The following is a 17,152-nucleotide window of genomic DNA, read 5'->3' as shown; positions in this document are numbered from 1 at the left end:
TTTTTTTTTAAATATATAGACTAGCGCTTGACTGCGATCTCACCTGAAGGCAAGTGAATATGCAGCCTAAGGTGGTGCGCACTTGCCTAGAAGATGCCTATTCACTCTTGATTTAAAGATACCCAAGTTATAGTTCGTTGGGAAAACGGAAGCCGGAAGGGAATTCCAAATTTTTGCGGTGCGTATTAGGAACGAGGAAGCAAATCGAGATACTAAGTATATCTTTTTTATATAAATTCTTTTAAATAAGCATATTATAAATATTCACAAAGTACTTATATGACAAAATATATATGTATTTGTATCAGTAGGACGTTACCTAAAACAAAGGAATTAAGTAGCGTGTATGTATATACATATAGACGGCCCGTTGGCGCAACGGTTGACGCACTGGCTGGTGCGCCAGCGGTCACGGGTTCGATTCCCGCTCACGACGGACATTTATATCGACCATATAGACGTTAGTCGTGGTCTGGGCGTTGTGTTTGTGTATTGTATGTGTTTCCGGACCCCCAGCACAGGAGAAAATCCTACTGAGGGATCCGTTGAGAAACTATCATATACTAACCCGTGCCCACAGGATGAATTCGACTACAGGCGGCTCCGAGGTTCGTATCTTTTTTCATCAAATCAATAAGCAGGGTAACAGCAGAGGGTTTGAAATCAATGTCTCCGTCGAGAGCGAGTAAATACGTATTCTCAGCTATGGCTTCCTTTCGGTCTACTGACAGAGGCAGATCCATTAGACGATGGCCGAGGAAGTAGTACATGTACATCACCTTGAAAAATATTAGGAAACATTATAATTTGTCGTCTATGAGACAGACGACTTGAAGTTAGCCATTGGAAGCCGTTAGATGAAAGCTAACTCTGGTCGCTCTAAAGGTCGATAGAGAAGGTCTACGTTGACCAGTGGACATCTAATGGCTGATGACGATATTTTACGAATGGAATCGAACTGAATAAGTATATGAAGTTCCACAACTGAGTGAAGAATCTGAGCGTAAATTACCCACTGGTCCATTGTTAAAGTTAAGGTTGCAGGAATCATTTATTTAGCATGAGTAATGATCGCTATCAGGTACTTGTTATAACAACCGCGATCGATAGCTTTACTTCCTCTCCCATTTCGGGGCAGGGAAATACCGTCGTAAGAACAATTAGATCAGTAACAAATATTTGTACAAATGCAAATACAGCCCTGAGTGGTAATTAAACCCTCAACTCCAACATCCTGAAGATATCACTCATTAATAAAGAATCTCGTATCATTTCAAAATAAGTATATTTTGCATACATTCAATACATGAATAAATAAAGATAATTATATTAGATAATACGAGATAAACATTTATCAGATAATTTTCATAATAATCGGGGACGGCCCTTGACTGTAAAACAAAGCAGAAACTATAAAGTAATATTGTCATAAAGACTATATTCTCTTCAAAGTATTAAAAAACAAATTACACAGAATTTTAAGCGAATATACACTAATCCATTTTATCACTTCGCTAAATCGGATTATCAGGTGTAATATGAATAATTTTAGGTCAAGATCAGTAAGAATATACATATTATTAAGGTTTAGGCAAAGTATTGCTTTTTCTTCTTATCATTCACCACTCTTCGATTATTCAAGTAGAGATGCTCTTGAAGAGCTATGTCGATAAAATTGTACATGTGTATTGTAATGACATACAAATTATTGTAGTTAAAATTAGATTATATAGCACATTTCATAACAATTTTCATACCTGTGACCATCTCTTTTTGTGCCGAATTTTCGATTTGTCTTTCAAATGACAGATCATTTTGTTCTTTCCTGGTAGAGTCCAAACTAATCTTCCTCCGTACGGTGTGGGAAATTTCTTTGGAGGTCGCAACCTTACATTAGTGAGATGTACCTCGGACGCTGCCTCATCTATCGAGTCTATTAGACATTTTACGAATCGGTTGATTTGAGAATCCTCTGCGCTATGGTCAGATACTTCGAACGCGTCGTCCAAAAAGATATGAGCTAAAATTATAGTGAAATAAGTTTTAGTAAATATAATTTCTCACGTGAGTGAATTGTATTCTTTTGAAACCTGTAAAATTCAAATCAGTGAAAATATATTGCTGTTAATAAATATTACTAGAGAAAATGTCGTATTTTAAGTATGACCTATAAGTTTATCATAAATGTAAGATTAGATGAAAAGTTGAGTTGATTTAAAACTATACAAATACTATACAAACAAAATAGTTCAAATGTATAATAATCAAATGGATTCCTATTTTACATTATGTAGGTACATAAGGTAAAACAGAAATCCAAATATATTAATACTTTTATCTTAAAAAAATTAATATATAGGTATAGTGCTGTAACCGTTGCTCCAACTTTATTATTATTATTAAAATATATACAAACAAATATAATTGGAGTGTCTGTTTGTAATATTAAAATAACCACTTTTTACTAAATGTATATGGATGTACACGGTACATACACCAAAATATTTTTTTTACAATGTTTGTCTGTCTGTCTGTTTGTTCCGGCTAATCTCTGAAACGGCTGAACCGATTTTGACGGGCAGCGTTGCAAAAGCTACCGATTTATCGGTAGATCTACCGATTTTGGCCCTTGTCTACCGATATACCGATTTAGCAGTGCGATCTACCGAATTTTTGAATTTTCAACTAATGTAAAATAACTTTCTAAAAAAAAGGTAAAATAATATTCTTAATACGGTAACACTATAAGAAAACGGTAACACAAAATCAATGCACGGAGACTTCCCGAAATTCTTCCCACCACGTCGAATATGACCGTTCAAATCCGCGGTGTGTTAAAACAAATTGTACTAACACGTCATATAATAGAGTTTATTATTGTCTGGTATACTAGGGAAAATCCCTGAAGATAGCTTTCTTCGGGTTTGTTTCTTGAATTAGGTATAGGAATAGTGATGGATTATTTTTGGATTATATAGATGGATTAGGATTAGTAATCGGATTCATTATTGACATGGGAAGATTCAATTCGCATTTAACAAATTAAACGTAGTTGCGAAATTTTGTGAGGTGTTATGCGAATTCAACGCTAATTCATACTTCTTTCGCGGCAGAGCTGCGGCTTTCGCTGTAGAGTGAGTGTGTGAGTGAGAGGAGTGATATGTTTAGTAAATAAGGCTGTTGGTTTTGTAAACAAATTAAATAAATTACTTCTTTCCGTCTCCATTGTATGGACTACTTCTATAATTAATGTTTCTTAGTGATAAAACGTATTGCTTTTGAGTACTTTCTTTTTCTGTAATGTAAAATAATTATAATTATAAATGAAACAAAAATTTGCACGCCGTTTAAGGTAGATTATATGAGACATTCTAACTAATAACACCTTACGTATAACTATATTCATGCAAATCAATTTTTAATTTAACGGAACAAATTTAAATAAATGAACGCATTATTGACTTAAAATACTTTTGTTTTACTCCGAGTAAAAATCTACCGATTTCTACCGATTTTTCGGAGCCAAATATACCGATTTTTTATTTTACACTTTTGCAACACTGTTGACGGGATTTTCACTGGCAGATAGCTGATGTAATAAGGAGTAACTTAGGCAGGTTAGACTTTTATTTTAAAATTTATTTATTTTGTAACTCTGCAAACTGAACAATATATTTTTTTTAATTCCACGCGGACGAAGTCGCAGGCACAGCTAGTTATTAATAAAAATAATAATAGTGAGTCATTTTTTGCTACAATAAATGGACCTACATACGCAAAACAGAACCAACCCACACACTGACAGTTTTGAGAAAAAGCCGTTTTTGTCAAAATTTTGTATACAGTAAAATTGTTTGTTACTTTGAATAAAATTTATTTATAATATTGTACCAAATCATTTATTCTATGTATACAAATATAATTTTGAGCAAAATCATTGGCATTTTTAATAATAATAAAAGGAAAACTCGTTGATTCCTTTTTGCAAAATTATCTCTGTGTGGGTTGTGCGGGTAAGTGTAGCATACTTTTTAAATCCTTTAACTTAGCGTCAGGGACAGCTTTCATTGTTGGCCAAAGTGGCTCCATTATCGATTTCGTTATAAAATATTGTCTTCCGCGAACATTTTTTTTTTATATCCACAACCTTAAAATCTTTATTTAAATTAGTTTTCATGTAAATTTTGAACATTTCATCCTATTTAATCATAATTTCTTTGGTATGAAGCCATGAAACTTTTTCTCCGGGTATCTTTTTCTTTCTATTTATTATATTTTTTTCTAACTTCAATGATGACAAGAAATCTTCATTTTTCATCCTATGTACATGCATTGGTTTCGTTTTTTTTTTTTACAAGTTTTCATAACCTGAATATAATCATCCGGTGTATAGAGCCTCTGTTGACGCTTAAGGGCACATTCTATCTTTCTAAAATCTGTATCATTTGGGAGGAAGCTACGCCTTGATTCAAGGAATTTTATATTTATCTGGTCTAAAGTTGGATGTTCATTCAACATGGCTTTCAGCATTAAGATCAATTTTATATTGCGGTTCTGACCTCCACACGCATCACTCCATAAACTCAGATATTTTACCTTGCCATCAAGCCTTTCCATGATATGTTTGATGAGGCAAGACCCCACCTCTTGAGCATATCGGCCAGCTTCTCCTTCTACCCACACATTACAGTAAGCTTCGTCTTTGCTCCCAGTATGTATCCCTAAACTGTGTACCCAGAGTTGTCTTTTGTAAAAGACGATATTTGTAGGTATACGGGGTAGAGGTAACGTGTTTTCGAGGTCAAAAGTCAGAGTCTCGACAGTGGGATCATCTTTAGCTAGCTTCATGTCAGTCCTCAATTAGTTAATTTTGTAAAAAACAATTTGTTGACTTTTGCAGCAGATAATATTTTCACGCCAGTGGTTTTCGCTTCATCGACGTATAATTCATATATTTTTGATAAAGTCTTGTCTGCTCCCAAAAACTTAACCCCTTCTGTTTTTGTCGGCGATAATACATATGTCGACAACCTTTTCATAAGGTTAATAAAGAACTCCTCGCTTTCAGGAGATGCTCTATTGCAACCGCCATGCGAACCACGATAATCTTTAATGCAACTGTGCGATCGCACCTTACAAAGCGACGTATTTATTCGTTTTGCCGACGTCTGTAATGTTTTGTCAAACATATCTCTACAAACTGATACACCATCTAGAAAATATTGGCGAGAGTAAGACTTTTTCTTTTTCTGTGAAATTTTAGATTTATTGTCCGTTGCAACGTAATGACGCTTCACAGCTTGTTCTTTTATTAAAGCAGTTAAAAACATATTTTGCGCATTATATGATCCTAGGGAATAAAACTTTTTAAATGAGCTAATCTCTTTTCTACTGAAACATTTTAATAATAATTTTAAGGAGGATTTATTACACAACACAGATACAAAGGACATGACTTCTTAGACGTCGTAAATAAAATTATATCAACAAGGAACAAGTAATGTGAATCTTTGTAAACTATAGTATTACACCTATTTTAATATGCAAACAAGAACCAACCCGCATGGTTCTACTTATTTGATTAAAAAATAAAAAATTAAAGGACCATGTGGTATGGATCTTGTTAGTTTATTAAACAACTGCTGTTATGTTGGTTGATAACTTTGTCATAGAAATGTTTTATACTGTAAAAATTGTCAGATCATTTTGATCTTTACAGGGTCGATAGAAGGTTGATTTTTGAAAGCTTCTGTGTCATTATCTCGATTATGGCATTTGTGTGGATTGGTTCCCTTTTGCATAAGTAGGTCCAAATAACATTTTGATTGTTACAACTTTTAAACTTTCGCGTTGCATTATTATATTTTAATGTTCATACGGGGATTAACGCGAACAAAATTTTTTAAGGTAAAATATATTACCTTGAGGCCTGACGTTTCGGCCAGGTTACACCAGCCGTGGTCGCAGGCAGACTGAACATTAAAATATAATTTTGATTGTTACAAATAAAATACACGTTTACTCACCCTCTAGTTCATAATAATCGGGGTCCACAATACCCAAATATTTCTGAGCAACTCTTCGAGCACTCTGGTCTTCGTCCAGCCGAAAGATAGACTTTAAGAACTCAATCATTTCTTCCTTTGTTTCATGCCACATAGTAGCACAGATATAAATCCTGCAAGGGTGAGTAACTTTTCATATATATTTAACCGGTTTCAAAAAAGGAAAAGGTTCTTAATTCGACTATATTTTTTTATGTATGTACTCAGAACTTTTGACAGGGTTGACCGATTTCGATTATTTTTAACCGACTTCCAACAAAGGAGGACGATCTCAATGCGATTGTAAATATTTTTTTTATCAAATTGAAATCTGAGAAGTACTTTACGAGTTATATCTATTTAATGTGTTTTTTTAACTTGTTGAGTAGACTACATAGGAGTTTTTAAAACGTACCTGAAGAAATTTATTTTAACTTTAGATTACACACGCCATATTGCTTCTTTGAAATTTACAAACAATTGATGAATAGGTAGGTATATATGCATATCTGTCTGTGTGTGTGTGTGTGTGTGTGTGTGTGTATGGTCTGTTACTGTGGAGTAATGCTAGATATTGAGACTGTATTTATTTTGCAAAAAAGGGCTATTCGCGGCATTAACGATCTTAGAGCTCGAGTGTCCCTACGGGATGTTTTTCCAAAGGTGGACATATTAACAATTACGTCACAATATATTTATAACAATATTATGTATATTCACCAGAATATTCATTGTTTTGAAATAAATATTAATAATCGCAGTGTAAACACGAGAAGGAATAACAAAATTAACGCTTCAGCCTGTAATATCCCACTACTGGGCATAGGCCTCTTTCCCCATGTAGGAGAAGGATCAGAGCTTAATCCACCACGCTGCTCCAATGCGGGTTGGCGAATACTTTTCCTACTATGAGTAACGATCGCTATCAGGTGTACATGATAACAACCGGGACCAACGGATTAACGTGCTCTCCGAGGCACGGTGGGGAAACCCACAAGGACTGCACAAACACTCAGACCACGGCAAACACCTGTATGGCCAATACAAATATTTGTCATGTGCGGGGATCGAACCCGCAACCGCCAGCGCAACAGGTACAATCCATGGCTGTGACCGTTGCGCCAACGCGGCGTCACAAAACAACAAAAGAAAATTAAAACTCCAAACAATTTACATAAATAATAAATATTTTTAAAGTTTTAATTTGTAAAATGACGATTCGAAAGTGCTCATGGGGTCTGTTTGAATAAAGTTGTTTTTGATTTGATTTGATATAGCAAATAAATATTTAAAAAATAATAGGTAATCACCTTGTTAGACAATCCGATGGTTTAATATCCTTTATTATGAGTTCTGAACTAATATTTGACATTCTATCCGAGTAAGCAACGTCTTGAATATCCTAAAAGTAAAAAGTGACTTTTAAAAATAATTTATCTAAATTGGTATGACACATGTATTTTTGTGTGTGTTATTTACATAATTACGAACTTAATATAATGAAGAAAAAAAAAGGATCGAAATATCAAGGTGTTTTCAAAACGTACATACGTAGTACATTTCACTGAATTAATATTGAAAAATATGTCTAAAAGAGAAAATTTCATGTAACTATTCAGAAAATTTTCAGACACTTATATATTTGAAATGCAAAGTTTTATTTTCAGACAACTAAAAAGTTTGATCAAGTTGACAATAACCACGTATATAAGTTTTGACCATCTAAAAACTAAACAAATAAATATTGTTGGCGGGATTCCCTGCCGATGAAAAATAACTATTGATCATAATACAAAACACGTCATTACAAGTCCCTCCATACATTAGTCAACGACTACACATGTCCCATAATTTCTTAACGAAAATGCCCCTTCTTTTAAGATAGACAGAGATAGACCTTAGTCTACGAGCACTTGACAATTTTTTAAAATGCTTAGTACTAGAAAACGCATTAGCAGTACCTACTCTTATGACGAGGACTGTATAATGACTATATGGGTTATCTGAAAAAGAGGAATCTTAATAGTCTTACATCAACTAATACATCGTTTTCATCATCTTTGGCCCTGTTCAGCAACAGAGATTGGTCTACAAGAGGGCCAATGTACCAAGGCTTTGAGAAAAGTTTGTCTGTTGAGGCAAGTCTCTCACATCTGGGCATCCAGTTGTGTATCGTGATCCAAGACTGAGACAATAGCCAAAGCAACCAAATCCATGTCATCTCGCGTCCGATGTAATCCTTTAGGAAGTACACTGAAAAATAGTCTAGTAGTAGTTACTTCATCTTTAAAAACTCGATGCGTTCAAATGAAAAACTAATATAGGTACTAAGACTAGTATAGTTCTTGTGTTTATTACTGTTATTTATTTATTATTATACTTTATAAAAACCTTCTTTTTTCTGTAATTTCTATTTAGTCAGTACATTTTGAAAAAAAAAAATACAATAAACATCGACAGATTACAGGAAAACCAATAAAAATCTTGTAGTCTGGAAATTAATTTGATATTGGTTGCTCAATATTTTTAATCAAAACTTGCATTCCCATAAAGTGAAATTTAAAATATTCTCCTAGTGAAAAACTCTTCAAACTAATACAACTCGTTTGTGTTTTTTTTTTATTTGAAATAAGTGTGTTCATGCTGCGTATCATGTAAATATTTACGTAAATAATATAATGTGTATTTACCTGGTGGTATTTCAAAGAACAAGTAATCTGGAATCGTTGAACGAAAAGCGCACGGATTCGAATTTCTCAATCCACACAAGGCGATAAGTATATTTACAGCCATTGGTCCAACGAGACTAAGAGCGAAAGTGAAACTAAAGCACTGAATAAGTATCTTGCAGGCGAGTTTTCCCGATGCGTAGCAAATGTAAGCTGAACCGACTTGAATGAGAGCAACCCAAATAGCAGTTAGTGGTTCTGCTGGTAATGCAAAAGTACCCCCAGTTTTCGCGTAGTCCAACGCACCTTGATATACATCTTGAAGTATTACTTGAACCTACAATTTTTTTAATCAAATCATAAAATACCCTTTACCTTATGACAAAAATAATACACATTAGAATAATTTAATAAATTTTCTTACTTCATGTACTCTATAATATCGTTCCTCAAAGGCTTCTTTTGCGTGGGTGAAGAAAGTGAAAGGGTCGTCACCTTGAATACTTAGAGAAATCAAAATGCACGACATAAAAACTAGGATTTTCCAAATCGTTAGCACCATTTGAGTAGCATAACGAGTTTTTTTGATGTTGTCTCGAATTTCGCACAGGTATGAAAGGGATACTAGAATATTAAAAAAAAAACGTATAAAAAATGTATTTACTCATCTCATATTCGAAATCATCATCTTTATTGAGGTAGGAAACAGCAAATATATTCTTCTCAAAATCTGAGGCATCCTGTCTGGTAAAGTACCAGACCTCAACCTTATGGAAGACCACAGCTAAATAATACTTATCTCAAGTAGTGTTGTATTGCTGTGTTAATTATGGTGACCAGAGCTCCTGGGAAGGGTCAGGAGTAGGTTCGGCAAAACGCTTGCGATGTTTCTGCTGTTACAGGTGTCTATAGGCTATGGTAACGGCTTCCCATCAGGTGGGTCATAAGCTTGTTTGCCGACCTTGTTGAGTCGTTTAAAAATTATTTTAATTACATACGTGAAGTATGTCTTCCGATGTATCCAATGAAGGTTTCCCACCAGCCTAGAGATATAAGTAAGCAGGCGACTGGAATGCACCATAGCGCGGGCTTTCCATCTAGAAGTGGCCATACAACAAATGCAGTAGCTTGAGCAGAGACAGCCAAAACATCTACCACTATCATTATGATATACCGAGAATCGTTTTTATCCCGTGTAATCGCGTTCAATATGCCGGGAACTATGCACATAGCGTTCATCAACATAACTCCTTTAATCACGTCCATTTCTGGTAATATAATCAGCATTAACACTGCCAATCCAATCGTTTGCAGAGTTTCGATCGCAAATGCCTTAAAGAATAAAAATTTTAATAAAATAAAATTCAAATATTAAAATTACCTATTTATGTATAATACACACTCACTACAAGAAACGGTCCAAGAGTTGGCTTCTTTGCTGTTTTGAAAAACCATATTCTTACGCTTCGAAGAAACAATCCGATCTCTGGCGCAGCGAAAATCATAAGCATCGCCCACAACCAGGTTATCCGTTCATCCAATGATAGAATCGTTATAAATTGTTGATCCAAAGCTAAAAAAAATACAATTGTATTAAAAAAAATACGTTCTGAATAACTGGTAAAATATATATATTTGGATGATATAAAATTAAAAATAATAAATCTCACCTAATGCTTTATTACAATGGCTTATTTGGCGACCTTTTTTTAATTGTGAACTAACAAAAAGTAGCGATCCCTTAGCGATTACCGCAGATCCCAATACCACTGCAAAAACGATAATGTATGCTAGAAGTTTAAGGAGCTTCACACTATAATCAATCCATGCATTTGATGCCATAGACCCGCTCTCCTTCTTGACTGGAATATCGCGGAAGAGATTCCATCCTTTCGTTTCTTGAGCTGTTCTTTGGCTAAAATTATGATATTATTATTGTAAAATTTTATACATGAGTTACGTCACTTATTGTGGAGTAATTTAACACTTAAACCGGCAAACGATGAAGGAACATTATTTTTGTTTGAAAATCGGTGTTAAGTGTCATTAAGGATGTAATTTAGAAATATCAAAAAAAATCATTATCATTATTCATTATCATTATATACAATATATATAAGTTGATAAAATGTGCGTGCCAATTTTTTTCTTTGTCTCAATGTACCCCAGGTTTACGTAACAATATATTTGTCTATAAAATGTTTATTTAATTTATATTTTACAGAATACAATGCCTAGACGTAAAAGAGGAGGAGATCTTGCCAGTTCTGCAGCGAAACGGCGGAAACAAAAAGAATATCGAAGAAATGAAACAGAAGAAGAGCACTTACAAAATCAATGAACCAAAATGAGCACCCTGAGAAGCAGAAAAAGCGAAGAAAGAAAAGAAAATAAAAGTATTGCAGAATCGAGAATTTTTAAAGATAATCTAACAAAGGAAGCATTCCACTATGAACCGACGAAAAAATATTACAATCATAAATATGTTGTGATCGGAAAAATGAATAACATTTTCCAATTTTGCCACGCGAAAAAATTCAGTAAAGAAACACCAGGTCTCTGTTGCATGAATGGAAAAATTCGATTACCACCACTGAAAGCACCTCTGCAGGAATTTCTACATTACATGACCGGGGAAACACTAGAATCACAACACTTTCTTCAAAATATAAGATCATACAACTCCTGCTTTCAAATGACTTCTTTCGATGTTACTTCGACTAACACTAATAGAAATGAATTTGAATATGTATTTTCAATTCAAGGGCAAATTTATCACAAAATAGGATCGTTACTGCCAATGCCTAACGAAGACTATAAATTTCTGCAAGTATATTTCATCGGAAACGAAGAACAAGAAACTTGATCAACGATGCACAAATTTTAATGGATTGAGACGCGAAATAATGCAAGTTGTACAGAGGATCGACGCCGTGTTGGCGCAACGGTTACAAGCATGGATTGTACCTTGCGCTGGCGGTTGCCGGTTCGATCCCCGCACATGACAAACATTTGTATTGGCCATACAGGTGTTTGCCGTGGTCTGGGTGTTTCTGCAGTCCTTATGGGCGCCAAATAATGGCTCGAACTCATGTGTGTTGCCTATCGTCACCACGCTAGGCAGGACGTATATATAAACAAAGGCAGGCGGGTTGGTAACCGCAGGGCTGACTTTGTCACACTGAAGACTCTGCTGCCCGTTTTCGGCCTGTGTATTTCAAAGCCAGCAGTTGGGTGGATTTTTTTCTTATCGTGTCAAAATAAATAGTTGATTCAGATTGGAACCATAATACATAAAGTGACTTTTGCCTCCTCTAAGCTATTCGCTTTTCTAGGGTACCATTATTTCGATTTAGACTAAATCTGCCTTTTTGGATAGTCAGACACCACTTTTACTAAGGACCTGTTTGATGGTAGGATAATATCAGGATCTGATAAATGAATTACAAAATGTTGCGAAAAACTGACTAAACAAAGAAGTTATAGCGAAGCGGAAGTCACATATTCATATGTAACGAAAACACTTGAGGAATACCTACTTCCTGTATCTAATCAACCAAAACAGTTGTTACAATACGTTTTAATTATAGATAGTACAGAAGCATTTATTTAATTACGAATAAATTTTCTTGACATTTCACTTTTAAAGCGATGTTATTGTTTTCGATAAAATATTTCTCCAGATTTTATCAAAGCGTAACGTCATCGGAATATTTACGCAATTATTCATAAAGTACAATAATATATTACATTGTTTCAGTACTTTTATAATAAAATAAGTAATTGATTCAATCTGTATTGTTAATCTATACATATAATAAAATCGTAGCAAAATCAAAACTGTACATTGAATATTTTTTTAAAATAATACTTGGATCTACAATCGATACCGAAGCCAAAAATATAGTTTTTAGAATTTTTGTCTGTTTGTCTGTATGTATGTCCGAGATAAACTCAAAAAGTACCGCATGGATTTACTTCAAATTTGGCACGAATATTATTAAGAAGTCGGTTCAACATATAGGCTACATATTATCATGCTATCACCTACCGGGAACGAGCAGTGAACCTTTATTTCCTCAACGCATTCTGTAACAACGTGTAATCTAACGACGCATATTTGAACGTTGTTGTTATTATGTTAATAACCATACTATATAAGCTAGCTTCACACTATAAAAATCACGCAATATAAGTAACTAAGCCGATAAACATAATTAAATAAATATAAGTAGACAAGAAAATTTTAAAGCAGCGCCATCTATGAGATTTTTCTGTAGATATGAAATGTAAAGAAGAAACGGGTAAATGAATGTTATTTTAAAAGGTATAATCGTAGGTATTTTTGGTGCTGTATAGCGTTCACACAGACGACGTCGCGGGCAGCAGCTAGTAATAATATAAAGCTGTAGTTCTTTTTGTTTCAACCGCTTTATTAAAGCTTGTTTAACAAAGAATAGTAACAGGCTATAATAGAGCGCTACGACATATTAGGAAAAAACAATAACCATACGCACAGATGAAACAGCGAGGCTTTTCTAACTTAATTTTAGATAATTATTACTAACTAGCTTCTGCCTGCGACTTCGTCCGCGTGGAATGGTTACTTTGGGCTAACGCTTACTTTAAACCGCACTTAAACTGCTTCACTGGTACTCTGCGCCTATTGGTCTTAGCGTGATGATATATAGCCTATAGCCTTCCTCGATAAATGTACTATCTAACACTGAAAGAACTTTTCAAATTGAACCAGTAGTTTCTGAGATTAGCGCCTTTAAACAAACAAACAAACAAACAAGCAAACTCTTCGGCTTTATACTAGATCGTTCAATAAGTCCCGAGACTAACCTGGAAATGGCGCATATATTAAAAACTCTTTTGATTTTTAAAAAGTACTGGCTATCAATACAAGAATATGTGTCAAATTTTTAAAAATGGAACAATAAAATTATTGATTTTGAAACATTTAAGTGACGCTACGGTTGTAATTTCGATACAATGGAAAAAAACGAGTTTCGCGTGTTGATAAAACATTGTTTTTTAATGGGAAAAAATATCGTTGAAGCACAGCAATGGCTTATAAAATGTTATGCAGGATCAGCTCCCTCTAAAGCAACCATTTGTCGGTGGTATGCCGACTTCAAACGCGGTCGCATGGACACCAATGATGGGGAACGCTCAGGTCGTCCAAATGAAGCAGTGACTCAACAAAATATTAACCAAGTCCTCAAAATCGTATTGGAAGATCGGAAGGTAAAAGTGCGAGAGATAGCCGAGATAGTGAAGATTTCAGCTGGTAGTGTTTTCACTATTTTACATAAAAATTTGGCCATGAAAAAGCTTTTTTCTAAGTGGGTGCCGCGTTTGCTTACAACTAATCAAAAGGAACAACGTATCAATGATTCAGAGCGATGTTTGGCGCTGATGAATCATAATAAAAAGGATTTTTTACGTCGGTATGTAACAATGGATGAAACCTGGATATACCATTTCACTCCGGAGTCCAATCGACAGGCAGCGGAGTGGAGAGCGGCTGGTGAAAGCCGCCCGAAGCGTCCAAAGACTCAGAAATCGGCCGGTAAGGTTATGGCGTCTATATTTTGTGATGCGCATGGAATACTTTTCATCGACTACCTTGAAAAGGGGCAAAATATAAATAGTGACTATTATATGTGCTTATTGGAGCGAGTGAAGTACGAAATTGCGGATAAACGGCCTCACATGAACAAAAAGAAAGTGGTGTTTCACCAGGACAACGCGCCTTGTCACAAGTCCGTGAGAACGATGGCCAAAATTAACGAATTGGGCTTCGAATTGCTTCCTCATCCCCCTTATTCGCCAGACTTGGCCCCCAGCGATTACTGGCTGTTTGCAGACCTCAAAAAAATGCTTCAGGGTAAGAAATTTGACTCAAATAGTGAAGTTATCGCAGCAACCGAGGCTTATTTTGAAGCCAAAGACAAATCGTTCTACACACATGGGATAGAAAAGTTAGAAAAGCGTTGGAGGGACTGTATCGCTCTTGGAGGAGACTATGTTGATGAATAAAAATTAATTTTATAAAAAAAGACCTTTTTTTAGTACTTAGTCTCGGGACTTATTGAACCACGTATTAATATTAGTATAGATTAGTTAATGGTTCTCATTAGTGTCAAGACAGTACAAACGATGTCGGAAATGTACAGTAGAATGGACCCAAAGGGCTATTTCACTAGTGGTAAAAAAACCGGTGCTTAAAATTTATCTTGCACATAAGTTACTAATAGGCTTTAACCGTAGGTAGGTAAAAAGGTAGGAACGAAGTTCCTTCGGATAGTAGAAGCAAAACAATTTGAAAAAAAAAATGTTGAATTTTATATATATTTTCTAGTTCTTGATTTTTTAATTTTGTTGATTGGTTTTATGTTTTTTGTTATTGGCAAATCCTTCAGGGAGCCAAAGTAAAAGAAGAAGAAGAAGAAGTCTCACATTTTTTTCAGTTCGATCGCCCAGCTAAATGTCGAGCCTGCCGTACCTAAGGAATTTCGTTCCAATAGGCCTTTGAGGCGTGTTTCACCTTAATTAATAAACTAAAACTATTAGATAAATAATAATAATAAATAATAAACGCTTCACACTTAACAGCCCCCAGTAGGATTTTCACCTGTCTTGGGTCCGGAAACACATACAATACACAAGCACAAACGCCCAGACCACGACAAACATCTATATGGCCAAACAATGTCTGACAAATATCTGTCGTGAGCGGGGATCGAACCCGCGACCACCAGCGCGTCAGTGTTGTGAATAGAAATATAACATAAATTAAAATTAAATTCTATGTTGAAAAAGAAAAATTATCTATCCGTTGGGTATACAGGCCCTAAAGGATAAACTGTAAGATATAGGTAGAGAATAAAAGTTATGCGTACTCCAATTCGTCGGCGTCATCGTATAGAGGTTGGAATTCATCGTCGGATTGGTCGGTGTCTTCGTCGCGCGGCCTATTGTATAACGAATTTCGTTTAGCCATAACCTAACAACCTGTAACAATTTAAACTAGTAATACACACCTGTTCTTGAGATGTATAAAGCGGATTTTTTTTTTTATAATTTCTTTGAAGATAAATAAACGACAAATAAACGTTTCATATTTAAAACGCCTCCAGAACATACAACACAATGCACAAATCATGCTAAATAGTTGTATGGCTTATACAAACATTAATCACGTGCGGGGATCGAACCCGCGAATGCTATAGTAAATCAGTTGCTATGACCGTAACTCGCGCCTGGGGCACAATACCTTTTTAGCAAATTCGAAAACCATATAATATATCCAGCAATTATTTGTTTCGCGGACCATTTGGCGCCCCTTTGTGAGTAGCGCCCGGAGCATGAACCCCTTCGAACCCTTGAACCACTTCAATCCAAACTGTTAGTTTTTTAATCAAAATAAAATGTTATCGTAAATAATAGATTTTTTTACTATAATATTTTTTATTACTTAGTATAAAATTTTCAAATATTTGTTACATAGGCATTACGAGAAATAACACAAAACATTAAAAATCTTGTTTTGTAGATTTGTATCAACGTAAAAACGAATGTTACAAGGTTGAAAAAAGTTTTGGCATAGATTATTTTACTTCCTTTTATGAATTAAAAAGTGATATTGTACTTTTTGGTGAAATATTTATTTTAACTCATTTCAGTATATATATTTATACGAAATATAAACAAGACATAACTTAAGAACGATAACAGGTGTACCTATGACGTAAATATATGATTTTTTCTTTATTAGAGATGCTTTTATATCTTACTTATTATGTCAAATCCAATCAAGTTAAACAAGTAGATACACAAGTTTTGATAAAGTTGGCATTATAGTCATTAAAAAAAATACATAAAATATACCTTTCATATTATAAATATACTTATAAGATAAAAGTAAATAATTTGCAAGTATTACGCAGCAAATATACCAATTATCGATAATTCTCATCATATGAGTGTCTAATGGAACGCACAAAAATATAAATTATTTTAACATTATGTGTCGTGAAATACTTGAACCATTCGAGGAAAATAATAAAAAAATTATAGCCATATCTATAACACTGACATAATTCTATTTACCCTATCAGTACACCAACTTATCCTATTAAGGACTTTTTAAATGCAATTTTACAATTACTACTTAATACACATTTTTGTAGTACATAAAAGAATAAAAAATATAATAAATACCTTATAATATAATTAGTCTTTTTATAAAAAGAAAAACATAATTGTGCACAAATGTAAACACAATTTTTTCACTGAAAACTAAATTCACTTATGTATCGTATCTATCAGTTTGAACTTGTTTGTTACAATGCCAGAAGGCTAATAATATTCATTGCACTGTCTTGATATCACAAAAACGTCATTAATATAATTATTATCACTGATTGG

At 34.3% G+C, this 17,152-nt stretch overlaps 1 protein-coding gene across 1 annotated transcript in view; it reads right to left on the bottom strand.

Annotated features, from left to right (window-relative positions):
• LOC123669479 (chitin synthase chs-2-like) overlaps window positions 1–15,751 on the bottom strand; it is a 28,953-nt gene extending 13,202 nt beyond the window's left edge. Inside the window, exons 1-11 of the mRNA XM_045603084.1 lie at window positions 15,625–15,751; window positions 10,384–10,628; window positions 10,120–10,286; window positions 9,712–10,045; window positions 9,138–9,337; window positions 8,735–9,050; window positions 8,077–8,297; window positions 7,355–7,446; window positions 6,027–6,178; window positions 1,758–2,020; window positions 569–779 (exon numbers count right to left, since the gene is read on the bottom strand). Of these exons, the coding sequence (XP_045459040.1) occupies window positions 569–779; window positions 1,758–2,020; window positions 6,027–6,178; window positions 7,355–7,446; window positions 8,077–8,297; window positions 8,735–9,050; window positions 9,138–9,337; window positions 9,712–10,045; window positions 10,120–10,286; window positions 10,384–10,628; window positions 15,625–15,725 (2,302 nt within the window). The 5' untranslated portion in view covers window positions 15,726–15,751. The remainder of the gene's footprint in view (window positions 1–568; window positions 780–1,757; window positions 2,021–6,026; window positions 6,179–7,354; window positions 7,447–8,076; window positions 8,298–8,734; window positions 9,051–9,137; window positions 9,338–9,711; window positions 10,046–10,119; window positions 10,287–10,383; window positions 10,629–15,624) is intronic.
• Between the last annotated feature and the right edge of the window lie 1,401 nt (window positions 15,752–17,152).

The sequence above is a fragment of the Melitaea cinxia genome, chromosome 3, assembly GCF_905220565.1.
Source record: "Melitaea cinxia chromosome 3, ilMelCinx1.1, whole genome shotgun sequence".
In the NCBI taxonomy this organism is placed as follows: domain Eukaryota; kingdom Metazoa; phylum Arthropoda; class Insecta; order Lepidoptera; family Nymphalidae; genus Melitaea; species Melitaea cinxia.
The sequence above is the reverse complement of the archived record's forward strand: the minus strand, read 5'-3'. Positions and strand labels throughout refer to the sequence as shown.